The 26,420-nt window shown below is 39.2% G+C and overlaps 1 protein-coding gene across 2 annotated transcripts in view; it reads left to right on the top strand.

The window, feature by feature from the left end:
* LOC133575208 (Fanconi anemia group A protein) overlaps positions 1–26,420 on the top strand; it is an 85,655-nt gene that overhangs the window by 58,659 nt on the left and 576 nt on the right. Inside the window, exons 30-40 of one of the 2 annotated variants that reach the window (XM_061927778.2) lie at positions 3,516–3,588; positions 12,488–12,651; positions 12,726–12,831; positions 14,237–14,296; positions 14,395–14,499; positions 18,078–18,193; positions 18,283–18,427; positions 23,553–23,615; positions 24,988–25,081; positions 25,375–25,456; positions 26,337–26,420. The exon at positions 26,337–26,420 is cut by the window's right edge and continues 58 nt beyond it. In XM_061927778.2, the coding sequence (XP_061783762.1) occupies positions 3,516–3,588; positions 12,488–12,651; positions 12,726–12,831; positions 14,237–14,296; positions 14,395–14,499; positions 18,078–18,193; positions 18,283–18,427; positions 23,553–23,615; positions 24,988–25,081; positions 25,375–25,456; positions 26,337–26,420 (1,092 nt within the window). The remainder of the gene's footprint in view (positions 1–3,515; positions 3,589–12,487; positions 12,652–12,725; positions 12,832–14,236; positions 14,297–14,394; positions 14,500–18,077; positions 18,194–18,282; positions 18,428–23,552; positions 23,616–24,987; positions 25,082–25,374; positions 25,457–26,336) is intronic. The other variant, XM_061927779.2, reaches the window with a different exon arrangement.

Raw genomic sequence — 26,420 nt, 5'->3', positions numbered from 1 at the left:
CTCTTTTTACAAGAGCTCCGGTGTGTAGGCACCAGGTCATATTGTCAATAATCTGCACCCCCAGGAACTTGGTGCTGCTTACTATATCCACCGCTGTGTCGTTGATGAAGAGTGGAGTGTGGCTGGACTGGTGCTTCCTGAAGTACTGAATCCAAGGGGGGCCAGTTTGCAGAAGAGCTCTGCTTTCCTACTTTACCAACACACGCATTAAATGTGAAACAAGAGGAGGAAGTGACAGAAGGGAGTGTGTTATACCTCATATATTTATTTACTAAATAAATACAAGCAGTCATGAAAAGCGAAGTATTTGCTGCGTGAGTGGGAGCAGCGATCCGCCACCACAAACCTGGAGTGTGCTTTATATGTGAAACACCTGCAGAAAACCTCCACAAAGTTGCTACCCAATTTTAACACTTCTTTAAGTGCTAAGAAGACACAGCTTAGAGACACTCTTACATCGTTTGGCAACACTTTGTCTTCCTAGTGAAATAAGTAAACCAGTGGTGTTCAAACTGTGGCAAACTGCCATTTGCAGAACACAGTTCTTGTTTATGGGTCCATGGCACTTTGTAGAAATAAAATGAACAAAAAAAACCCCATAGAAAAATAGATCAAACCAGCATAACATAATGAAAAAAGGCTAAAATGTTGACACTAATAAGGAATAAAAACACAAAGTCACGGATTTTGTGGTTTTGTTTGTAAATTTGTCTTAAAATGTATGTTTAAGTCTTTTTTTTAGTCTATTTCATTACAAATTACACAATGCCACACTACCACCTTATGAAATAATATTAATACAAATATTGTTTTTTTAATATACAATACTTGAAAGCTCCGTGCCACTGCTGTTGTTTTTAGAAGGTACAATAGTTGACTATTGTGGTTATTTATGATATTTACTTGTAGAACTCTGCTGTTGTTTAGTTTCTCTTGGTAGCTGATACTACAATTTACATTATTTGCAAAAACTGTTGAAGAACAGTGATCTTAAATATTTGACACTTTGAAACACTTCTCAATAAAGTAGTAAATTTAAAAGACCATTTTCTACCGCTTGTCCCTCTCAAGGTCGCGGGGGGTGTTGGATACTATCCCAGCTGCACTCGAGCAGAAGGGGGGGTATAATGGGTTCAGATTTTAATTTAAATTTTATTGTGATATCAAATAAGTATTGAAAATTCACATATATCGGTACCGACTGCTGAAATTCTGGTATCGTGGCGATCTTATGCCATTACTGATTAGCATTAGTGATTTTACATGCCAATTTCAACATCTCCAAATTTGGTAATGAAAACTACAACTAAGATGCACAATACAATCAAACAACTGGTATGTAAAATCCAATCCAATCCAATCCACTTTATTTATATAGCACATTTAAACAACAAAATGTTTCCAAAGAAGTACATAATTACTGTTTGTAGGAATCAACAAAAGACAAGACTGGCATATTCATCTTAATGGCAAAGACTATTTCCTTACTACTGCAACATATTTAGGACAAACTGAAATGAATGTATATTTGAAAATGATACTCAGAGGTGTAAGAAAGCAAAATATAATAACTGGACATCACAGTCATTATTATCAGCACACTGTTAAATGTTGCATTTTAAAAATGTGATGTCATTATTAAACACATTAACATTTATTATCACATAAACACTAAAGACCTAAAATTGGTACCGTTGAGTGCCTGTATCGATTCCAAATTACGGGGAATTGGTACCGTACCGGTTCAAATGTGAATAGTACACATCCCTTGTTGTCAAGCTGAGATGGACCACAATCCCAGTCTATTTTGTTCTAGGGCAGGGGTGGACAATTAATTTTTACCGGGGTCCGCATGAGCAACCCGAGCACGGCTGGAGGGCCGCATCGACAATATTTCAATTAAATTTTGCTCAATATTATTTTTGATATACCGTAAGATAAATAATAATAGTAATAATAATAATAATTTTATTTAACCTAACTTAACTTTATACAAAAGCAGATTGCTTTTGATGGTTTTATTTTTAACACTGTCTTACCCTACACTTCCTGATGTATAACAATGCAAAAATGTCAATTTCTGCACAGATTTAAATTAAAGTTTATCCTGCATCCTCTTTAAAGTCCAACATTTTTCCCCGTCAGATTTGGAAAACATTCTGTTGTCACACCTACCAGCTTGTCCCATTTCAGTCCTAACATGTCCAAACACGCATTTACCTCTGTGAACAAGTCATTACCTGTGGTTGTCTCTTTAATTGACTGCATGGCTGCCAGCTACTCCGTGATTTGAAAGTCTGCAGTTATCCCACATAAGAAGATGAGCAGCTGGGCGGTGTCACGTACATCGCAGCTCTCATCCAAAGCCAGCGAAAAACAGTCAAAGTCGGCCGTTCTGTTCTTCAGCTGAAGCTCCAAGTTTCCGGACATATCAGCGCAACAGAGTCCAATAAGCACTCCTTAATAAACTCTCGTCAGAAAACGCCTTACTTTTTCTGGCGATTTTGTGAGAAATGACGAAACTTGTCCTGACGGCTGCATCTCTGGGGGTGTGAAATATGGCAAAAAGTTCTTGTTGGGTTTACAATTTTACCATCAACGCATCAGCCTCCCTTGCGCGCGCTTCATCAGACAGATTCCGGTATTTTTCCTCGTGCTTCGTCGTGTAGTGGTGATTCAAATTATATTCTTTAAACACAGCAACCTGTGTACCACAAATTAAGCACACGGCGTTACCTTTAATTTCTGTAAAGAAATCCTTGGCAGTCCATGTCTTGTTGGAAACACGACATTCGTCATCAACTTTTCTTTTTTTAGCGTGAGCTGACATCTCGGTGGTAGCCGTGCATCACTTGTCGCTGTGCACCTTCACTCACAGGTTACACCCGGACATACGCCCATAAATAACAATTTTCAAAATAAAAGCAGCACAGTTGTATTGCACGCACAACATAGATGTTTTTTAAAATGTATTTTGTAATTTGTGATTGCTGCTGTTCACATTCACTCACAATCACACACACGCATACGCCCACACAGAAGTAATACAAATAACGCTTTTCAAAACAAAAGCAGCACCGTTGTATTGCACACTCGACATAGATACTTTTTTAAATTTATTTTGTAATTTATGATTGGCCTCACGCGGGCCGGACAGGGACGCACAAGGGGCCGGATGTGGCCCGCGGGCCGCAGAATGCCCAGGTTTGTTCTAGGGTGTACCCCACCTCACCCAGTTAGTCATAGGAATGACACCTAAAGCCAGCATTCACACTCACATTGGCACTAATAGACAATTTACATGTTCTTTTATGACTGGGAGGACGTTGAATCATCTTGCAGAAGCCTAGCTGAGCATCAAATAGAGAACTTGTTACTGGTTGCCAGCCGTGGTTAGAACTTTGTCTCACCTTTGTTATTTTCTGTTCCTGTGATGTTTTTTGATTACCTTTTTAATGCTTATTGTATGGCTTCATCACACATTTTCGACTCTTTCACCCTTGTCATGTTCACAGTGAGAAGAGTCAAAAAGATCACACAATCTCACAGAGAGGAACCTGTCTTCCAGATATCATCTGCATATTACAGGTGACCAATTACAATCTTCATTCAATACTACTTAGCAACCAAAAGTAAATTGTAACGCATCCAGGGGGACAAAGTCATTATATCCTGGTCCACCTTGTTTTTCAAATTACTAAAAGCTTAAGTCGACGTCGACATACATGGTCAACATAAGGGGTAATCTCTATGAAAAATTGTTCCATTTATGTCGACATGTGTTGTAGTACAGAGGTATCTCGGTTTTCTTACGCCACACTATTCATATGCTTTGGTTTACGTAAAATGTGATGTTAAATTTGATGTTAAAATTGTTTTCTGCATGTTAAAATGTTATTATTTTCTATAAAATATGTTTTGTCTTCTTATTTTTGGCTGTCGAACAGATTAAATGGATTTACATTATTTCTTATTAGAAAACAATGCTTGGGTTTTCGTCTGATCTTGACAGATGATAAACAAAAAATTGAGGTACCACTGCGATCTTGATATTTATAAGCAACGTGAAACCACAGCAACATCACTACTTCTTAATTCCGCAACACTAAAAGTAAAACATGCACACAGTGACTTTCTGTTTAGTGAAAAGTAAGCTATAAAATAAAAAATAAGCGGTATTAACTAGAGATGTCCTGAGATTATATTGATATCGATTCAATATCATCAAAAGTATGGGATTATATTGGATTATGGTTTATGGTGTAAATTTATTTTGAACATGCCTACAGTAAAAATATGTCTCATTACATGTAAACTTTATTCTGTCACCATTTCAGTCAGGTTTTCGCAAAAATCACAGTACTGTTACTGCTGCTATGAAGTTTATAAATGATGTAACTAAAGCTCTTGACAAGAAGCAGTGCTGTCTGTCCCTCTTTATTGACTTTCCAAAGGCATTTGATACGGGTGATCATGTAATTTTAATCACTGAACGTCTTTCAGCTATTGGTTTTTCTCAGCAAGCAGTTGGATGGTTTGCAAATTACCTCACAAGTAGAACTCAGGCTGTTCAGATAGAAGGTTCCTCCTCGGACGTACTGCAAGTGAAAAAGGGTGTCCCTCAAGGTTCTGTATTGGGCCCCTTATTATTCACTATTTACATAAATAATCTTGGACAGAATATTCCGAACTCAACTTTCCATTTCTACGCTGATGATACTGTCATATACTGCACAGCACCCACTCCTGCTGAGGCCTTTAAATATCTACAACATGCATTTGACGGAGTACAAGAACAACTTTGCTATCTTTAACTGGTTTTAAATGCAAAGAAAACAAAGTGTATGTTCTTTACCACATCAAAAACTGTAAGATCAGCACTGTGTGAGAACATTTTAACAAGAAATGGGCAACAAATTGTGTTAGTATCTTCTTTTACCGGTAAATGTTTTTATTTAATTAATATTATTAAATAGGATTTTTAATTGATGACCACTTGAGTTTTAAGGAGCACATTCAGTATGTTGTAAAAAAAACCCTGAAACTTTTACTGGGATTTTATTTTAGAAACAAGTCTTGCTTTTCTTTTACTGTGAAACAGAAATTGGTGGAAACAATCTTTTTACCTGTTATTGACTATGGAGATGTGTTGTACATGAATGCTACTGCTGGTTGTCTCCACAAGCTGGATAGTGTGTACCACGGTGCACTGAGATTCATCACCAACTGAACTCCCCTTACTCACCATTGTGTGTTATACTCAATGGTTAACTGGACATCTTTATGTGCTCGATGCCGCAATCATTGGTATGTGTTCATGTACAAAACCATTCTGGGTATCACTCCATCTTATCCATCTTGTCTTTTAACAAAGAAACAAGGAAGTCACAATCTTCGTTCAATGAATGTTCTGCAATTTGTCGTCCCCAAAGTAAGAACTGAACTGAGCAAGAAAGCATTTAGGTTTTCAGCACCGAAGGCTTGGAATAACCTACAATCGAATGTTCAACTTCAAACCCTTGTTACATTAAATGAGTTTAAAGCTTCTGTGAAAGGATTGCAGTCTACCTTGTCTGTATGCACATGTGTTATGTGAGCAAGTTTTAATGTTGTAAATTTGATGTTTTATGTGTTGTTTACTGTTTTTAATGTAACCTTGCTGCTGCCCTCTTGGCCAGGTCTCCCTTGGAAAAGAGATCTTTGATCTCAATGGGATTTTACCTGGTTAAATAAAGGCTAAATAAAAAATTAAAATAAAATGTCCAAAGAGGAGTACAAACCCCGTTTCCATATGAGTTGGGAAATTGTGTTGGATGTAAATATAAACGGAATACAATGATTTGCAAATAATTTTCAACCCATATTCAGTTGACAAAGACAACATATTTGATGTTCAAACTGATAAACATTTTTTTTTTTTTTGCAAATAATCATTAACTTTAGAATTTGATGCCAGCAACATGTGACAAAGAAGTTGGGAAAGGTGGCAATAAATACTGATAAAGTTGAGGAATGCTCATCAAACACTTATTTGGAACATCCCACAGGTGAACAGGCAAATTGGGAACATGTGGGTGCCATGATTGGGTATAAAAGTAGATTCCATGAAATGCTCAGTCATTCACAAACAAGGATGGGGCGAGGGTCACCACTTTGTCAACAAATGCGTTGAGCAAATTGTTGAACAGTTTAAGAAAAACCTTTCTCAACCAGCTATTGCAAGGAATTTAGGGATTTCACCATCTACGGTCCGTAATATCATCAAAGGGTTCAGAGAATCTGGAGAAATCACTGCACGTAAGCAGCTAAGCCCGTGACCTTCGATCCCTCAGGTTGTACTGCATCAACAAGCGACATCAGTGTGTAAAGGATATCACCACATGGGCTCAGGAACACTTCAGAAATCCACTGTCAGTAACTACAGTTGGTCGCTACAGCTGTAAGTGCAAGTTAAAACTCTCCTATGCAAGGCGAAAACCGTTTATCAACAACACCCAGAAACGCAGTCGGCTTCGCTGGGCCTGAGCTCATCTAAGATGGACTGATACAAAGTGGAAAAGTGTTCTGTGGTCTGACGAGTCCACATTTCAAATTGTTTTTGGAAACTGTGGACGTCGTGTCCTCCGGACCAAAGAGGAAAAGAACCATCCGGATTGTTATAGGCACAAATTTGAAAAGCCAGCATCTGTGATGGTATGGGGGTGTATTAGTGCCCAAGACATGGGTAACTTACACATCTGTGAAGGCGCCATTAATGCTGAAAGGTACATACAGGTTTTGGAGCAACATATGTTGCCATCCAAGCAACGTTACCATGGACGTCCCTGCTTATTTCAGCAAGACAATGCCAAGCCACGTGTTACATCAACGTGGCTTCATAGTAAAAGAGTGCGGGTACTAGACTGGCCTGCCTGTAGTCCAGACCTGTCTCCCATTGAAAATGTGTGGTGCATTATGAAGCCTAAAATACCACAATGGAGACCCCCAGACTGTTGAACAACTTAAGCTGTACATCAAGCAAGAATGGGAAAGAATTCCACCAGAGAAGCTTAAAAAATGTGTTTCCTCAGTTCCCAAACGTTTACTGAGTGTTGTTAAAAGGAAAGGCCATGTAACACAGTGGTGAACATGCCCTTTCCCAACTACTTTGGCATGTGTTGCAGCCATGAAATTCTAAGTTAATTATTATTTGCAAAAAAAAAAAAAAATTAAGTTTATGAGTTTGAACATCAAATATCTTGTCTTTGTAGTGCATTCAATTGAATATGGGTTGAAAAGGATTTGCAAATCATTGTATTCCGTTTATATTTACATCTAACACAATTTCCCAACTCATATGGAAACGGGGTTTGTAGAAGTAGTCTGCTGACTGTCAGGCTTGTCCCTGACAGTTTGACTGTGTTTTAGTTTTTTCTCTGCGTTTGTCTTAGTTTTCTGTCCAGCACTTTTATTTTGTCTTTATTTCCTACTTGTCTCCCTGAGTGCTGTGTCCCCTCAGCTGTGGCTGATTGGCACCTGGCCACACCTGGTGTCAATCAGCCAGCTTCTATTTAAACCAGCCTTCTCCTCCAGTCAGGGCTGGATCATTGTCATTACTACCTGTCTTAACACTTGTCGTTGTAGCTCTGTCTACTTTTGTTTCACTCTGCTCATGTCCTAGTTCCTTCGTGTCACAGTAAGTGTTTTTGTTTCTTATCCAAAGTTAGCCTCTGTGCTATTTTAGTTCATAACCAAGTTTGTTCTCCGCCTTGTGCGCGCCTTTTGTTGTTACCCTTTCGTTTGTTGTTTTGCCTTAGTGTTTAATTAAATCATGTTTTCTCGTACAATGCCTTCCGCCTTCTCTGCATCTTGGGGTTCGTCACCTACATACTCTGACACTGACGGTGGAATGCCTCTTTAGCAACTTGCAGAACTTTTAACATGTATATTTCAACAATTTCGTACCTTGTGCCGATCAGAGCTCAATTGGATTTGTCAACCCGTCAAACGAGATTACTTTGGTTTTAATGTAAAATGTTCGATGATATCTCAGAAGAAGTCCTACACCTTGTCTCCTTAAATAATAAATATAATGAATTATATAGCACATACATATATAGCACATACATATATAGCGCTTTTGTAGACACTCAAAGCGCTTTACAGTGATAATTAGAAGCCATCATTCATTCACTCCACATTCACAACCTATGTTTGTAGTCACAGCTGCCCTCGGGTAGACTGACGGAAATGTGGCTGTCAATTTGCGCCTACAGCCTCTCCGACCACCACTTAACATTAATTCATATTCATCCACCATTGTGAGCAGCAGTGGGAGCAAGGTGGGTGAAGGGTATTTCCTCCCCCAAAAAACATGCAATTTGTGCAAAGCTGGACAGCCAGTGAACATCTAAACGTCCTCCACAAGGTTGGTCTTTTCCAGTCAAGGCATTTACAAAAGGTAAGCATGGAAAGCTATAGGCTACTAAAAGCGAGAAGCTTCTCAACACACAATATAGCACACAAGCTAAATATACAGTATGTAATAAGTATCCTTCATTGAACAATATTACAGTCTAAAACAGCACATTTGTCAATTTAAACAAGTATCAAACAATTATACAACTCCAGGCCAAAAAAATATGAAACCGCCAGTCTTGTTTGATGTTCATTCAGTTGTTTAGTTTTGGTATAAAAAATAAGATAACAAACTTGACACAAAATCATAATCATTCCAAATGGCAACTTTTAGCTTTAAGAAACACTAAACTAAATCAAGAAAATAAATTGTGCTAGTCAGTAACAGTTACATTTTTTGAACAATCCTGAGGGAAAAAAATTATGAAAAACAAAACACACCCCAACCCACCATTAGCGCTTTTTTGCTTGCAGTCCCTTACGCATGAACTTAACGAGTGACAACCACTACTCTTCATCAATTCTACTCCAACTTTCTCTGATTGCTGTTGTCAGATATGCTTTGCAGGTTGGAGTCTACCATTTTCTTCAATTTCCACCACAGATTTTCAGTTGGATTGAGATCCAGACAATTTGCAGGCCATGACATTGACTTATACATCTTTCTGCTCTGGGCCTGCCTGTCAGACGGGGGTCGACGCCTCAGGCTACTGCATCCGAACTGCGTGTCTGGAGCTCCTGGGTCCCGCTGTCCATCCCTTCCGGGTGCCCGTCTTGGTTGGGGCCTGTTGGGCCTAGTCCCTGCGTCTATTGTGGTAGCTTGGTGCTGCAAGGTATTCCGAGGTGCTGCGAGTCGGCCAGTTGCTGGGGTAGTGACCTTGTTTGTCAGCATGTCTGTGATCTTCTTTTAATTCTTTTTTTTTTAATTAATTAATTAATTAATTTATTTATTTATTTATTTTTTAATATATTTTATTAATATTATTTTTTAATTTTCCCCTCCCTCAGGGGGGGGGGCTCGGCGGGGCGGTTGCTGGTTGTTCCATCTCCATCGTTGGGGTCCCTGCGGGTGGGGTGGGTGGTTCCCGTGGCCCTGTGCCTGGGTGGTCCTGCGGCGGCCGGTTTGGGTGGGGTGGCCGGGGGCTGGCCTCGCCGCGCTCTCCGGGGGTGGGGGGTGGGCTCGTGGGGGCCCGGTTGCCGGTGGGGCGGGGGCGGTCTTCCCGTCCGGTTGCGGGGAGTCTCTGGGTCCCTCGGGCGGGGCGTCTCGCCTTTCTGCCCGTGTGGGGTGTGGTCTCTCGCTGGCTTGGGGTCTGGCTGTCCCCTGCTTTTCTCGTGCCCTGTCCTCTGCCGGGTGCGTCTGTCTGCGGCCTGCTGCTGGCCCTTGTGGGCGGTACGGTGGGTCGGGCTCTGGGGTTCCTGTCGCTGGCCGGCTTGGCTGCGTGGGGGCGGTGGTCCCTGGTTCCCTGGGCACCACGCCTCCTGTTTGTGGGTTGGGCTCTCGGGGGTGATGGGGCCGTGCTCTGGCTCCCACGCACTCTGGGAGTCGAATGTATTGTACATGCAAATTCACATATGCTCACATACGTACATAGGTACCTACGCTCCCACATACATACACAAATACAGTACATATTTACCTACCTAATGTTCGTACATCCACACGCACATTCAATATACAAACATACACATACACATACTGTACATATACATTCACTGTACAAACACATATACACATTCTGTACATATACATTCATTGTACAAACACATATACACATTCTGTACATATACAAGTACATATGCATACTTACACTCATGCACATAATCACGTTTCATCAAACATATATTAACGTTGTTGCCCTAGGGTAAACTGGGTGTAACACATGGCACACTGACAAAGCTTAACCTATTGTGACTATAACAATCTACAAGGTTAATGTAGGTTGCTTCTCTTTCTCCCCCTCCATTTTTCTGCATTCTTTCGTATCTCAAGTTATCATTACGTATATGTATTGTTGCATTTAAACAACTGTATTGTTGATAATAAAGGTAAATTATTGGTATTGTTCATTATCAATAGCGCTATTTCTATTGGTATTTGTATTGATCCATTTGTAGTGTAATAATGCTCATTGTTATTTCTGTATTATTTTTTATTTTTCGCTAACTGCTTATTTGCTATTACTTTTACCATCATATTTGTACATGTCATATTTGCTGATGTTGCTCTATTGTTGTTGTTGTTGTTGTTTGCTGTTGTTGTTTTTGTCTCTCTGTCTAATCCCCCTCTTGTCCCCACAATTTCCCCCTCTGTCTTCTTTTTTTTTCTCTTTCTATCCCCTCCTGCTCCGGCCCGGCTGCACTAAATGATAATATAAATACATTTAATAAAGTCAAATACAAATAAGGCAACAAGAGAAGTATCCTACACTTCTCTTTTGTAAAGTAAATCTGAACAGCCGACATGGGCATCTACATCAACTATATGATTTGCCTGAGAAGCTGGACAGGACATTAAAAAAAAAAAAAAAAAAAAAATACATCTTTCTGCAATTTTTGCTCTATGGCAAGATGCATTATCTTGAAAAGTGATTTAATCTGAAACATAATTTTGATTGATAGAAGAGTGTCCAAAATGCCAATGTAAACTTGTGCATGTACTGAATATGTAATGAAAGTCAACTGCGTTAAAAAAAATTGTTAGCAAAATGCGTCTGTTTAAAAATTCAATGTTGAAAAAAAGTATGTGTTTAAAAATTCAGTGTAAAAAAAATCAAGTGCAACAAAATTTGCTGCTTCAAAAACGCAAGACCCACTTCCTGTAAATTAAAAGCAAAGCAATCGATCCTGTCTCAGAACCAGCCATGGTGTCATGTCATGTTTGAAGTCCCATGACTCTTACAAAGAGGAAGGTTATGCAGCACTACACGCCACAGGTGTGCTTGGGTCCCTTGTTATGAACACTTTAAACAGTGGAGGCTGCTGTGCATTAGTGTGTGTCCTCCTTGACAACAAGGGCATGTGCTTTTTATTGCTTGTAATCCTCTGGCAAAGCTTCCAAAGTGAGGTTTTGTCTCCAGAGAGTTTCCTTTAAAGACATATTTGTTTACATTTTGTTGTGACCTCCTTAACCTTTATTGGGTTAAGGAGGCTGGGTCTTCGTTTCTTGAATGGCACACTTTTGACTCTTGAGGGAATTTGATGTGGATTTAATATGTATACACAACATGATGACAAGAAATATGAATACTATAACAAAAGGAAGTAATAGGATGAACTATAATAGCAAACTAAAGCGGTCAACAAATAGTATGGCACTCCAAACATATCCTCTTCTCTATCCTCACTCACAAGTGTATGTGTGTGGTTTGTATGTGTATGACTAATTGTGACCTACAAATCCTGAAACCAAAAGACACACCCACACACACACTACTCCTCAAACCTCTAATCCTTGCCTACAACATGTATGAAATCTTAAATGTCATTGTAGTCAAAACATCCATCCATCCATCCATTTTCTACCGCTTGTCCCGTTCGGGGTCGGGGGGGTGCTGGAGCCTATCTCAGCTGCATTCGGGCGGAAGGCGGGGTACACCCTGGACAAGTCGACACCTCATCGCAGGGCCAACACAGATAGACAGACAACATTCACACTCACATTCACACACTAGGGCCAATTTAGTTTTGCCAATCAACCTATCCCCAGGACTACTCAGGACCTTCGTATTGTGAGGCACATCACTAACCCCTGGTCCACCGTGCTGCCCTTGTAGTCAAAACATACAAGTAAATTATCACAGCTGTTCCGTAAGATAAGAGTGTAAAATATGTGAAAAATCCAAGGATGTTAAAAAATAATTGCACAAAGGCAGTAAAAGCATGTCAACAAACAACTATCTATTACTATCAGCTATTTTCTTAATGTCTCTGAACAAAGTCACAAGTAAATGTGTAAGTAATGAATAGTTTTGGGTAATGTCGTCAACCGCTTATGTCAAAGTAAGTCAACCAGTCTAAAGTGGTGTCCACATAAACGGGCTCCACTGTACGATGTGTGTTCTGATGTGTGTGTATATATGCACAAATGCAGGAAGTGGTCTATGAGATGGATCTGACCCCCCTTGCAGTTAGTCACCAAAGCAGAGCTGATGTATGTGATTTCCTGTTTGAGTTGGCGTCTGAGAGGTTCTCCGGCTCACTGACTGAAGCTTCAGCACAACTCAGCTGTGAACACACACTAAACACATGGAACAGGTATGCACAAACGAACCAACCCTCCCGTGTGTCACTTCAGAAGCATAATGTGTTTGTCTATGTGTGTGTGCCAGAGTACTGCTGGCTCTCCCATCAGTAAGTTTTATTAAGGTGAAGGCTGAAGAAGGTAGGAGGCATCTGGACTGTGACAAACTGATCCAACATGTCAACCAACATCAGGTGTGCTTCTCTTTAACATCTGATGACGCACTGTGAAAAAAACACCCTATAAGATATTTAGGTACTTTTTAAGAAATGTTCACAATCATCTTTTTATCACTGAAAAATATTTAATTACATGTAAACAACTAGTGGTGTCCCAATCGGATATTGATCAGATATCAGCCCGATATCAGCAAAACAATAAGTATGGGGTTATATCGGCTTGCAAGTAAACTTTCTGATATACAGTACAGGCCAAAAGTTTAGACACACCTTCTCATTTCAATCCGTTTTCTTTATTTTCATGACTATTTACATTGTAGATTGTCACTGGAGGCACCAAAACTATGACACCTGTGAAGTGAAAACAATTTCAGGTGACTACCTCTTGAAGCTCATCGAGAGAATGCCAAGAGTGTGCAAATCAGCAATCATAGCAAAGGGTGGCTATTTTGAAGAAACTAGAATATAAAACATGTTTTCAGTTATTTCACCTTTTTTTGTTAAGTACATAACTCCACATGTGTTCATTCATAGTTTTGATTCCTTCAGTGACAATGTAAATAGTCTTGATAATAAAGAAAACGCATTGAATGAGCAGGTGTGTCCAAACTTTTGGCCTGTACTGCACGTTTTGATATAAAAAGTCCTGCAGCGTGTTAACTTGTGCAAAGCTGGACAGCCTGTTAACAGTCCTCCAATAAACACACAAGATTGGTCTTTTCTTGTATTTTAGTGAAGTCATTTACTAAAGGCAAACATAGCAGGCTAAAGGCTACTAGGAGCTAACAGCTATGCAACAGCACACAGTACCACACAAGCTAGACATACAGTATGTAATAAGTGTCCTTCATTGAACAATATTGCAGTCTAAAACCGCACATTTGTCAATATAAACAAGTATTAAATATGTTTTGTTGCATCTTACTTATACTAACAAAGTCTCCAAACAAAAGTAAAAAACATGTCCGCATCTTTCAACTTACTGTGTCAAGAGCTAAACTTCATGAATTTGCAGCCACTAGTTGTCGCCAAAAACAATAACCACTCCACTTCAACTTAAGGAAAAAAATAAATCAATTCCAGACTGGTAAAAATAAAGCTTTTTCATGCCTACCATTGTTCTCTATTTGACTCATTTCACGTGATCAAACCTTTTCTAACATTCCACACTACAAAATAATAAAAGTATTTATGATTCCTGCTGATATATTGTATCAATCAATGTCAGTATCCACTAAGGATCCACTATCAGTATCGTATTGTAAGTGAAAAAGTCGTATTAGGACAAATGTTCTCATGTCTAAATATGTATAAAAACAAAAAGGACTTCATAGGCTAGAAGCACTGGCCTCACTGTTAAGTTAAGCATTTAGAATTTAGAGTTGGTAATAGACTGTCATCTTCTTTCATTATGCATCAGAGGAGTGTGTGTTTACCAGGCGGATTGTTGTCCTGTCATCTGACGTCACACTTCTTGAAAGTAAGCAATACTAAATACTATCAAATTAATCAATAAATATTAAACATCGCCTCCCAGCATTATTACGAGCTCTTGAACAAATGTTTTTTCCACTTCAGGGCATTTTGTATGCTAGTGCACGCTGCAGTCATGTTGGTGAAGAATTCTGCAAGATCTGGTCTCTGATCAGCCAGCAGTGTCCTCTGCTGCTGGTCTCCACAGTGGTTGGTATCGTGCCTACACATTGATCCATCATATTTTTTCTAGCATTGCTTTTTGTTGTCTTAACATCCCATAAAGTACTCTTCTTAAGAACAACACATTCTTAACACTCAAAGGGCTGTTGGGGGCATTTCATGTGCAATCTGTTAAAGTCTATGTGGACCTGCTGATCAAGTCCCGGTCCATCGTGTTCTTATTATTACGAAAAGGTGCTCGCTTTTCTCAACACAAAATGTGGGCGCTAAGCAGCAACATAACTACTGTCTAATTACATAACATTAAAACATGCACACTTTTTGTTCAGTGCAAACTGCAAAGTGACCTTCAAAATAAAAGAATGGTCGTATTAACCTGGATTCTACCACAACAAATAACAATACGCACATTCATTTTTGTATTCATTAATTTTTTTATGTTCTGCGCCAGAAGAAATATTTTTTTAGAATGTGGTTATTTTGTTCAGATAGCTTAGCATAGTGGTTATGGTTTTAGTTTTCCATGTACAAAAATAATCAGAGTTAAGGCTGGGCAATAAAACGATAATGTGAATGTCTGTCTATCTGTGTTGGCCCTGTGATGAGGTGGCGACTTGTCCAGGGTGTACCCCGCCTTCCGCCCGATTATAGCTGAGATAGGCTCCAGCGACCCCGAAGGGAATAAGCGGTAGAAAATGGATGGATGGATGGAGTTGTTGCACTTTTTTTTGTTTCTTGCATTGAACAAAGAGAGCGCAGTCTACCAAGTCAAATTCCTTGTCTGTTAAACATACAGTACTTGGCCAATAAATCTGATTCTGTTATACTTTATAACATTTACTCAATAGAAATACGAGACAGTTTTGATAGAGGATCGAACTGACCTATGTGGTTGCCTCGGTTAGTCGGTAACAAAGTTGGCGAGGTGACCTGACTTGGTGGACAGGAGACAACTTTGTCATGCAACATGCAGACTTGCTTATAACTTGAACATAACAACACGACAGCTTCCGAACCCTCACATCATTGCCTGTAACACTGCTGTAGCAGCCAGCAGCAGTAGGCGTGTTGGTTTTTGGGCTGGAGCGGACTCACTTTTAGTTTGGTTAATATGTGTACCTACCAGTGATGGGCAAGCTCCTTGGAAAATGTCATAAGCTAAGCTACAAGTTACTCTTGATTAAATGAAGCTAAGCTCCAGGGAAAGCTATCCCCAGAGAATTGTAGCAAGCTACACTACAAGCTATGCCTCAAAAGTACCTTGCTACATTAAAGCCACATTATATAAATATATAACTTCATGTACATCTTTCCACTTAACAAGTGAAAAAATGCTTAGTTTGATTGTTTATTAAAAAAAAACACTAGCTAGAAACTTACCATGTACAAAATGAGGGAGAACCACAGGAAACAAATTAAATATGAGGCTGTGAAACAATAATAATGATAAACATTATAATACATGCTCTAATGGAGACTTTTCAGCACAGGGTAAATTACTGTTTTAACAGAAACTGCAGTGGCAAAATGACAATAAAGAACAAAACATTTGTCTCAAAAAGACATTAAAGGGGAGCTGCACTTTTTTGAAATTTTGTTTATCGTTCACAATCATTATGAAAGACATGACGACGGATGGATTTTTTTTTTAATGCATTCTAACTTGTTAATGTAAATAAAAGTCATCTTACAGCTTAACCATTTGGAGGTCCTCTATTTTGCCCATCTAACCTAATAAATAACCATTTAAAAAGTGCCAACAATACTCCATTTACATTTTGTAACTTGAATATTAACCAAGTATTAGTGATAATATTATAAGCGCTAACGCAGACAAACTACTTATAGCAGCGACGTGATCAGCAGTTATAAGCGTTAATGTAGACAAACTATTTATAGCGGCGTGTCCCTATGTTTACATCATCGAGTGGTCATCTGCTTCCTCTCTTCACTGCCCCTTGGAAGTTCATTGTAAATCATAAATCATGCATCTCCCCTGGATAGAAGAAGGCTGAGACAAATTCTGACAAGTTGGTACACTTTGACCAATTTAGACCCGGTAATGGCGAGAACGATACAAAAAGACGCTTGGCTCCACCTCCTTTTTCTTCGCGAGGATTATGAGTCATTCTTTATCTAAACGGGAATACAACAAGATTCTTTCAGTCGGCATCCTACTGACAGCAGACCTAACTGATGTAACTGATGTTTTATTATGTTTGTTGGCTCTCATGAAGTCAGTAGTGAGCAGTAATCAATTATGCTGTTGGGGAAAAAAAATACCGGTATATGTCGTGATGCTTTTTTTTTTAAATGAATGCGCCGCATATGCTTAAAATGATCAACCTGTAAATATTACATCCTATTATTCATGTGCATTTCATTTTGTTTGACTCAGTTCCACAGTCTGGAAAATATGTTAATATCAGATCAATAACACATGAATTTTGAATAACAACACACTTTTCAAGTAACCATTCACGATTAAGGTAAAAGTGCGTGTGCGGACAAAATACGTTGCACAATTATTCTGTGTTTGTATATCCATCCATCCATTTTCTACCGCTTATCCCTTTCGGGGTCGCGAGGGGTGCTGGAGCCTATCTCAGCTGCATTCGGGCGGAAGGCGGCGTACACCCTGGACAAGTCGCCACCTCATCCCAGGGCCAACACATAGACCGACAACATTCACACTCACATTCACACACTAGGGCCAATTTGGTGTTGCCAATCAACCTATCCCCAGGTGCATGTCTTTGGAAGTGGGAGGAAGCCGTAGTACCCGGAAGGAACCCACGCAGTCACGGGGAAAACATGCAAACTCCACACAGAAAGATCCCGAGCCCAGGATCAAACCCAGGACCTTCGTATATAAATAATGCAATACTTTTGTGATTAATCGCACGAGTTAAAGATTTAACTTTGACCGCCCTAATTGTAATACATGGCAGCATGGTGGGAGAGGGGTTAGTGCATCTGCCTCACAATACAAAGGTCCTGAGTAGTCTTGGGTTCAATCCGGGGCTCGGGATCTTTCTGTGTGGAGTTTGCATGTTCTCCCCGTGACTGCGTGGGTTCCCTCCGGGTACTCCGGCTTCCTCCCACCTCCAAAAACATGCACCTGGGGATAAGTTGATTGGCAACACTAAATTGGCCCTAGTGTGTGGATGTGAGTGTGAATGTAGTCAGTCTATCTGTGTTGGCCCTGCGATGAGGTGGCGACTTGTCCAGGGTGTACAGCGCCTTCCGCCCGATTGTAGCTGAGATAGGCTCCAGCGCCCCCCGCAACCCCAAAAGGGAATAAGCGGTAGAAAATGGATGGATTGTAATACATAACGATATTGGCTGATACGAAAATAAAATCTTAATACCGTATGATTTTGTTTTCCCATATCGGCCAGCTCTCATCAGACTGCTTCAAGTATGGGGGCTTTGGTGTCATGGCTCCCAGTCCTCACAGCTCTTTCTTTCAACTTTGTAAAGTTCTACTTTCTCTGCATGAATATTTATCTTCCGTCATCTTTGTGTATTTTCCCGACCTTGGGTAGAAACAAACACAACATGAACACGACCATCAATTGATCAAGTTTTGTGTGTGTTTGTAGTATTGGTGGGACCGCATGTCTGCAGCGGTGTTGTCGTTGTGGTGTCGTCTGAGTGATGGAGCGACTCCACCAGAGCAGCTGCAGATCATTGCTAGCAGTCAACACTGGGCCCGCAGGTGCTAATAGTCCCTTTGTCTGACCTCCCTAATCCCGAGTTCCATTTTTCAACACACTTGTAATCATTTGGATTTGTTCTGGTCTTCAGCTTAATGGGGGGCCAGTTGCTGCATGTCCCTTCAGCTCCTGCACTGCTGTTGGCCTCCAGCATTTACGAAGGCCTGCAAGGCCAACAGGATGTCCATGCTGCTCTCAGCTTCCTGGAACCAGACAAGGACATTAAACACAGAGAGGTAAAAGCTTCTCAGTCATAATATATTAATATTATTAATTTCCATATATTATGACAGTCACATCTAATATATACAGCACTATATCGCAATATATATTGCAGCCTCTTGAGATAACGATATATATCACAATATATTATTTGATTTATACTGTAAATGATAACAGAAGCATTTAAAAAAAAAAAAAAAACAGTTACAAAGGCTCTTGGTGACATATGCGGTGACATATTGCGTCATTTCCGGTTGTATTTTCTCAAAACTATAATTAATCTACTGATTAATTTACTGTTAATATTACATATTATATATATATATATATATATATATATATATATATATATATATATATAATGTTAATTTGTGTTGTAAAATAGTTCAATCTACACTGCTGTTTTAATGTAATAAGCACTTCTTCTTTTGTTGTTTTAATACTAATATCGATCCAATACCAAGTAGTTACAAGGGCAGCAGTATTGGTCATACCAATGCTGACACTGATACTTCAAATTTTCAAGATCATTGAATAATAGTATTAAAGGTCTATTGTTGGCCAAATTTATCTCGTCTATATCGCGCAAACCTAACATACAGTATATCTTCTAACCATTCATGCCATGTATTTTAGAGATGTCAACAGAACCTTGGTCCATATCAGTGGTTCTGATTGTGTGGGCACAAGGAATAATCTGTTTTCATCAAAGTATGTTTGTAGATTGTGCAATGTGTGCTGTAATGCACTGCCTGTGTTTCAATAGGCACATTTAAGCCCCTTTTCTCCCATGTGTTAGGGTGAATTTTGTAGCTTGTCCGCCATGATTATCAAGCCAAACGACGCTAGTGCGCATGCGCCTGACTTCCTGTTGCCTAAAATGCATTAATAAATGACGGTTTTTCGGTAATTAAAAAATTAGACAGTATTGCTAACCGTCTGGAATTTTATCGCAAATTATCATTATACTGTTTATTGTTACACCCCTCGTCCATTAACAAGTAAATAGTCAAGGGTGGTCACGGCATGTTCTTGCCGCAAATGTTGGTCAATTTTTTGGGCATTACGGCAAAAGACGAGAGCGGTCGTGGCAGTTGCAGCGGTTGCCGTGGTTAAATTCGAGCCCTGTACAGGGTGTACCGCGCCTTCCGCCCGAGTGCAACTGGGATAGGCTCCAGCGCTCCCCGCGACCCCGAGAGGGACAAGCGGTAGAAATAGATGGATGGATATATATATATATATATATATATATACACACAGGTAAATTAGAATATTTTGAAAAACTTGATTTATTTCAGTAATTGCATTCAAAAGGTGTAACTTGTACATTATATTTATTCATTGCACACAGACTGATGCATTCAAATGTTTATTTCATTTAATTTTGATGATTTGAAGTGGCAACAAATGAAAATCCAAAATTCCGTGTGTCACAAAATTAGAATATTACTTAAGGCTAATACAAAAAAGGGATTTTTAGAAATGTTGGCCAACTGAAAAGTATGAAAATGAAAAATATGAGCATGTACAATACTCAATACTTGGTTGGAGCTCCTTTTGCCTCAATTACTGCGTTAATGCGGCGTGGCATGGAGTCGATGAGTTTCTGGCACTGCTCAGGTGTTATGAGAGCCCAGGTTGCCTTCAACTCTTCTGCGTTTTTGGGTCTGGCATTCTGCATCTTCCTTTTCACAATACCCCACAGATTTTCTATGGGGCTAAAGTCAGGGGAGTTGGCGGGCCAATTTAGAACAGAAATACCATGGTCCGTAAACCAGGCACGGGTAGATTTTGCGCTGTGTGCAGGCGCCAAGTCCTGTTGGAACTTGAAATCTCCATAGAGCAGGTCAGCAGCAGGAAGCATGAAGTGCTCTAAAACTTGCTGGTAGACGGCTGCGTTGACCCTGGATCTCAGGAAACAGAGTGGACCGACACCAGCAGATGACATGGCACCCCAAACCATCACTGATGGTGGAAACTTTACACTAGACTTCAGGCAACGTGGATCCTGTGCCTCTCCTGTCTTCCTCCAGACTCTGGGACCTCGATTTCCAAAGGAAATGCAAAATTTGCATGGTTGGGTGATGGTTTGGGGTGCCACGTCATCTGCTGGTGTCGGTCCACTCTGTTTCCTGAGATCCAGGGTCAACGCAGCCGTCTACCAGTAAGTTTTAGAGCACTTCATGCTTCCTGCTGCTGACCTGCTCTATGGAGATGGAGATTTCAAGTTCCAACAGGACTTGGCGCCTGCACACAGCGCAAAATCTACCCGTGCCTGGTTTACGGACCATGGTATTTCTGTTCTAAATTGGCCCGCCAACTCCCCTGACCTTAGCCCCATAGAAAATCTGTGGGGTATTGTGAAAAGGAAGATGCAGAATGCCAGACCCAAAAACGCAGAAGAGTTGAAGGCCACTATCAGAGCAACCTGGGCTCTCATAACACCTGAGCAGTGCCAGAAACTCATCGACTCCATGCCACGCCGCATTAACGCAGTAATTGAGGCAAAAGGAGCTCCAACCAAGTATTGAGTATTGTACATGCTCATATTTTTCATTTTCATACTTTTCAGTTGGCCAACATTTCTAAAAATCCCTTTTTTGTATTAGCCTTAAGTAATATTCTAATTTTGTGACACACGGAATTTTGGATTTTCATTTGTTGCCACTTCAAATCATCAAAATTAAATGAAATAAACATTTGAATGCATCAGTCTGTGTGCAATGAATAAATATAATGTACAAGTTACACCTTTTGAATGCAATTACTGAAATAAATCAAGTTTTTCAAAATATTCTAATTTACTGGCTTGTGTGTGTGTGTGTGTGTGTGTGTGTGTGTGTGTGTGTGTGTGTGTGTGTGTGTGTGTGTGTGTGTGTGTGTGTGTGTGTGTGTGTGTGTGTGTGTGTGTGTGTGTGTGTGTGTGTGTGTGTGTGTGTGTGTGTGTGTGTGTGTGTGTGTGTGTGTGTGTGTGTGTGTGTGTGTGTGTGTGTGTGTGTGTGTGTGTGTGGTAGATCACCTCGAACTTGTCTGCTGAAAAAGTGTGGGCACCCCTACTCTAAGCGCTAGACCACTGGAATAACATTACAAATCTATCCATGATAAATGCCAGGCACACTTATCATGGATAGAGTTGTAATATTTTGCAACTAAGTTTATTTAATTTCATATAAAGCACCCTGTCATTGAGTAATTGACATTTTACTGGCTGCTTTTGCCTCTGATCTCACTCACTAGTTTAACAACACAGGAAAACATTTTTAATAGTTTCTATCACATATCTCTCTCTCCTGTGAATGAGTGCGACTCTCATAAATCACATATGCCCTCTGATCTGGTCAGCTGCTGCATGCTGCTAATCATTGTCAAGTTGACTAGAAGGCAACGCCAGAAAGCCAATCAACAAGCTTGTGGGCCCTAAGGGACAATCTTCAGTCTCAGCTTGGCACAAGTGTTTGACTTGTCTCCATTCAATACAGTTACATTATTTTTGGACGGCAAGAGTCAGCTAACAGTGTAGGTAATGTAGAGTTGATCTATTCCGCCTATAAAGCGTTCTAAAAAAACCCTCCATCAACGTTTTATATACATGCTGTAAATAGTATGTGATGTAGTAACAGGCACATTCGTAATAACATGTAATATTTACGTATATTGCTCATTTTATGCGTAGAGCTGCGGATTAATTTTACAGATGCATAACAGCTTTTGCTATTTACTTCAACATAATTCAACTTTTACTAATCATGGCAGATTTCATGAGAGCCAACAACGACCAATTTAGGACAAATGATCCAGAAAATGTAACTTTTTGAGCCTGAATGTAAGGAGAATGAGCTACATGTTTTAGAAGCTGAGTGATATGCAGACCCAACGATAGTCAAACCCGTAGCATCATGGAGCACTATTGCTAAGTGCTGAAAAACTAATACAAACTACAAACATAATAAAATATTCACTTACTGTACAATGTCTGTTCTCACTGGGATGCCGACTAATGGGATATTCATGTCTTCCTTTTTAGATTAAGAATTATTGATAATCCTCACGCAGGTAAAAAAAGTAAAAAAAAGCGAAACAAGCTTCAGTTTGTGTCTTTCTCTCGATCTTTGGTTGTAATTTGAATGTCACAGTTGCCCAACTTCTCGCCATATGGCTACAACTTTCTACTATACAGGTGAGAGGCATGATTTATAATTTAGCACAAACCCAGAGGCGAAGCAGCAGCTCACCGGCTCAGTATTTCAATGACTGCATAAGATAGTTATCTTTCTGTAATCAATGCGCCAAGTAACAACAATGTCACTAATACTTGGTTAATATGCAGGTCCCGACATGTAAATGGAGTATTGTTGGCGGTTTTTGGGTGTTTTTTAGAGGGCTTGATGAGCGCAGTAGATGTCTCCCATTGGCTTCATTGTTAGCCACCTTGTACTTGCCGTATATTACAAATTAGAATGCATTAAAAAAGAAACATGAGTTCTTGTCTTACATAGGGTTTGTGAATGATAGGCAAAAAAAAAGTGCAGTTCCCCATGGCTCAAATAGAGTGAGGACAAGGAATAGCTAAACGTTAGATTATCATTTATATATACCCAATAAAATGTCATCATATATATATTGTTATCGCAGGAGGCTGCAGTATATATCGCGATTTAGATTTTAGGCTGTATTATATCACCCATCCCCAATCCACGCAGTTCACACCGACAAGTACAGCAAAATGCAGTACACTCTCAGTACTCGGATGGTGTACTCAACACGCCCAAAATAGTGAGTGTGCAGTAATGAACACTTGCACCCTTTAGTCCCCATCTTTGCTATGTACCATACTCTTAGCATACTTCATGTGAACACACTTATGCACTCAAAAGATTAAGTGTAAATCAGCAAGTGTACCAATGGAGACACAACCTAAGACTAATAGTACAATTATAGGAAATAGAATGGTGATACAAGTATTGTGTGTGTGTGTATATATAATATTGTTTTCATCCTTCTATTGAAAACTATTTACATTGTCTGTTGCGTCAGCAGGATAAAAGTAGTGAATAGTTGTTTGATGAGGAGCTGAATGAAGATGACATTAAACTTACTAACTGTCCTTTATTTCATCCTAACGCTTGTTTTTTCTTTCAGGTTCTCGTCTTCCTGCTTTTCTTGTGTGTGAACAACTACCTGTCAGCCCTCCTTTATCCTCAAGTAATTCACACTACATTGAAAATACCATTTGTTGGCAGCTCTAACATACTTAAGTACACTTAAACATATACCTACAGTACTTTAGTGTTACAATTTTCATTTGGGTGTCCTGCAACTTCAAATCAGGTATGACTTATAAGAAAATGTCTATACAGTAATGAAACATATTTTCAAATGTTCATTCATATTGGCTGATATGAACAAGGAGTAAACATCTATTTCCACAAGAGGGCGCTCTAGGCTTGTGACAACTAGTACTTGAAGACCCAGAAAGATTGAAAACAAACAAGGAAATCCCAATCAAAGTGCAAATTGCAGGTGGTAAAATGTATAATAATTATGAATGAAAGAAATTTTGGAAAGAGGTGCCGGTGAAAAGCACAGTCGACATTCTCGAAATTTATTCAGCAGTTTTGCTAACTCAAAGTACACTTTCTACTTCTGACATTTGACATAATGGTAAAAATAACTTTGAGTGCCTGGAACCTGCTGGTAGTTGATGGATCAATTGCGTTGTTGAAGCTTCTAGTACTGCAGCTTCATGAAAAACTTTGCCACTTTTCTTTCCTTTCTGTTGAAACTAAACTTCCATGTGCTGAAACCACAAGCATGGATTCTGCTGACTTGATTGTCACCACGTAGCTTTTATTTTTCTTTCCTTCTGACATTTGACATAATGGTAAAAATAACTTTGAGTGCCTGGAACCTGCTGGTAGTTGATGGATCAATTGCGTTGTTGAAGCTTCTAGTACTGCAGCTTCATGAAAAACTTTGCCACTTTTCTTTCCTTTCTGTTGAAACTAAACTTCCATGTGCTGAAACCACAAGCATGGATTCTGCTGACTTGATTGTCACCACGTAGCTTTTATTTTTCTTTCCATCCCCTTCTGCTCCAGTCCAGCTGCGCCAAACACTAAATATGTCCATTTAATAAAGTCTAATACAAATACAGCAACAAGAGAAGTATCCCACACTTCTCTTTTGTCAAGTAAACCTGTACAGCAGATATGGGCATCTACATCAACAATATGGACAGGACATATAAAGTATAAAAAAACAAAAAAAATGTACTTAAAGCATACCATATGCTTACTAAACATACCCAATAACACACTTAAGTATACATTTAAACACACTTCAACACTCAAACAGACGTTAATAAACACTTAGACATACTTAAGTACACGTAAACATACAGCATTTTATCTATGCAAGCTACACACAACGTAACACACGGCGTAACAAACACACACACACACACACACACATTTATTAGTGATGTTAGTTGTCAACTATTGATAGCAATTTGGCAAAGTTTAGTTGCTAACGTTAACTATCATTGAATGGTTGTGTGTGTGCATGCGTTTTTAAGGAAAAATGTCATCAGAAAGCTATCAAGCTGTGCACTGAAGTCTTAAAAGTGGCGGTGGATTGTACCGACTGGCTTCTCATCTTTAAATCAAATGGTAAGTTGTATTATAATTATTAAACAAAACACAATGGGACATGTTAATATTAATTTGAAATCTGTTTATTGTAATAAAACACGGTATTAGATGTTAATAATAATACAAATCGGATTATTGTTACATGAAACACAATATTGAATGATATCAAATCTGATCTTTATTAAATAAAACAATATATTAGATGTTAAATGATTAAAAAAATATTTTTCAAATAAAAAGAAAATGTGCTTACTGAATAAAACACAATGTTAGATTGTTAATTTAAAATCAATGTGCTTGAATTTCATCAGCTGCAGAAAAGGGAGTTTATCAGAGTGTTACCATGGTGACGTCCGACCGATGTGATCAACTAATGCCGTGGGCTTTCTACAGGTGTGTACTCTATTAAGTATTGTATTAGTACATCATGTATTCCTGTCATGTTGGACGTTTTATATATACATTGTATATGTATATATATATATGTATATATATATATATATATATATATATATATATATACACACACAAACAACCTGCTCAGTGGCCTTGTGGTTAGAGTGTCCGCCCTGAGACTAGAAGGCCGTGAGTTCAAACCACGACCGAGTCATACCAAAGACTATAAAAATGGGACCCATTGCCTCCCTGCTTGGCACTCAGCATCAAGGGTTGGAATTGGGGGTTAAATCACCAAAATAATTCCCGAGTACAGTCACCGCTGCTGCTCACTGCTCCCCTCATCTCCCAGGGGGTGAACATAGGGATGGGTCAAATGCTGAGGATAATTTCACCACATCTAGTGTGTGTGTGACTGTCGTTGGGACTTTAACTTTAACTTTATGCAGTGTGTATAAACATTATACACTGATTATTATTATTATTATTATTATTATTATTATTCATGATTCATAATTGTACATCTACATGGAAAGTATTCACGCTACTTAACTTTCATCAGTATTCTACAAACATTTCATTAAAAAATATATTTTTCATGTTATTTCGAGATGTTGTGGGTGGAATTTTAAGGGGGAAATTTATTTACCATATTTCATTTTGGTAAAAAGAGCAGGTACAATACAAAAGTGTACAAAGCATGTACTTAAATGAAGTGTAAGTAAACAAGTACACACATTTGACAGAACTTAATCGCACAAAGAGAAAGTTAAAAAAAAGACTTGCGTTGTTTTCTTCCTTCTGATGGCAGCAAGGATGTTTGCATTGTTGTGTGTTCAGTGTTTTCTTTTTTTATCCAGAGTTGTTGTGTGTTCAGTGTGTTGCTTGAGCAGAGCGCTGAATTGCATCACAAAGTTGTGCGTCGTCCAGACTTCCTCAGCGCAGCAGTGTGTTGTTACAT

This window comes from Nerophis lumbriciformis, linkage group LG35 (genome assembly GCF_033978685.3).
Source record: "Nerophis lumbriciformis linkage group LG35, RoL_Nlum_v2.1, whole genome shotgun sequence".
In the NCBI taxonomy this organism is placed as follows: Eukaryota; Metazoa; Chordata; class Actinopteri; order Syngnathiformes; family Syngnathidae; genus Nerophis; species Nerophis lumbriciformis.
This window is presented reverse-complemented; position numbering and strand designations above follow the sequence as displayed.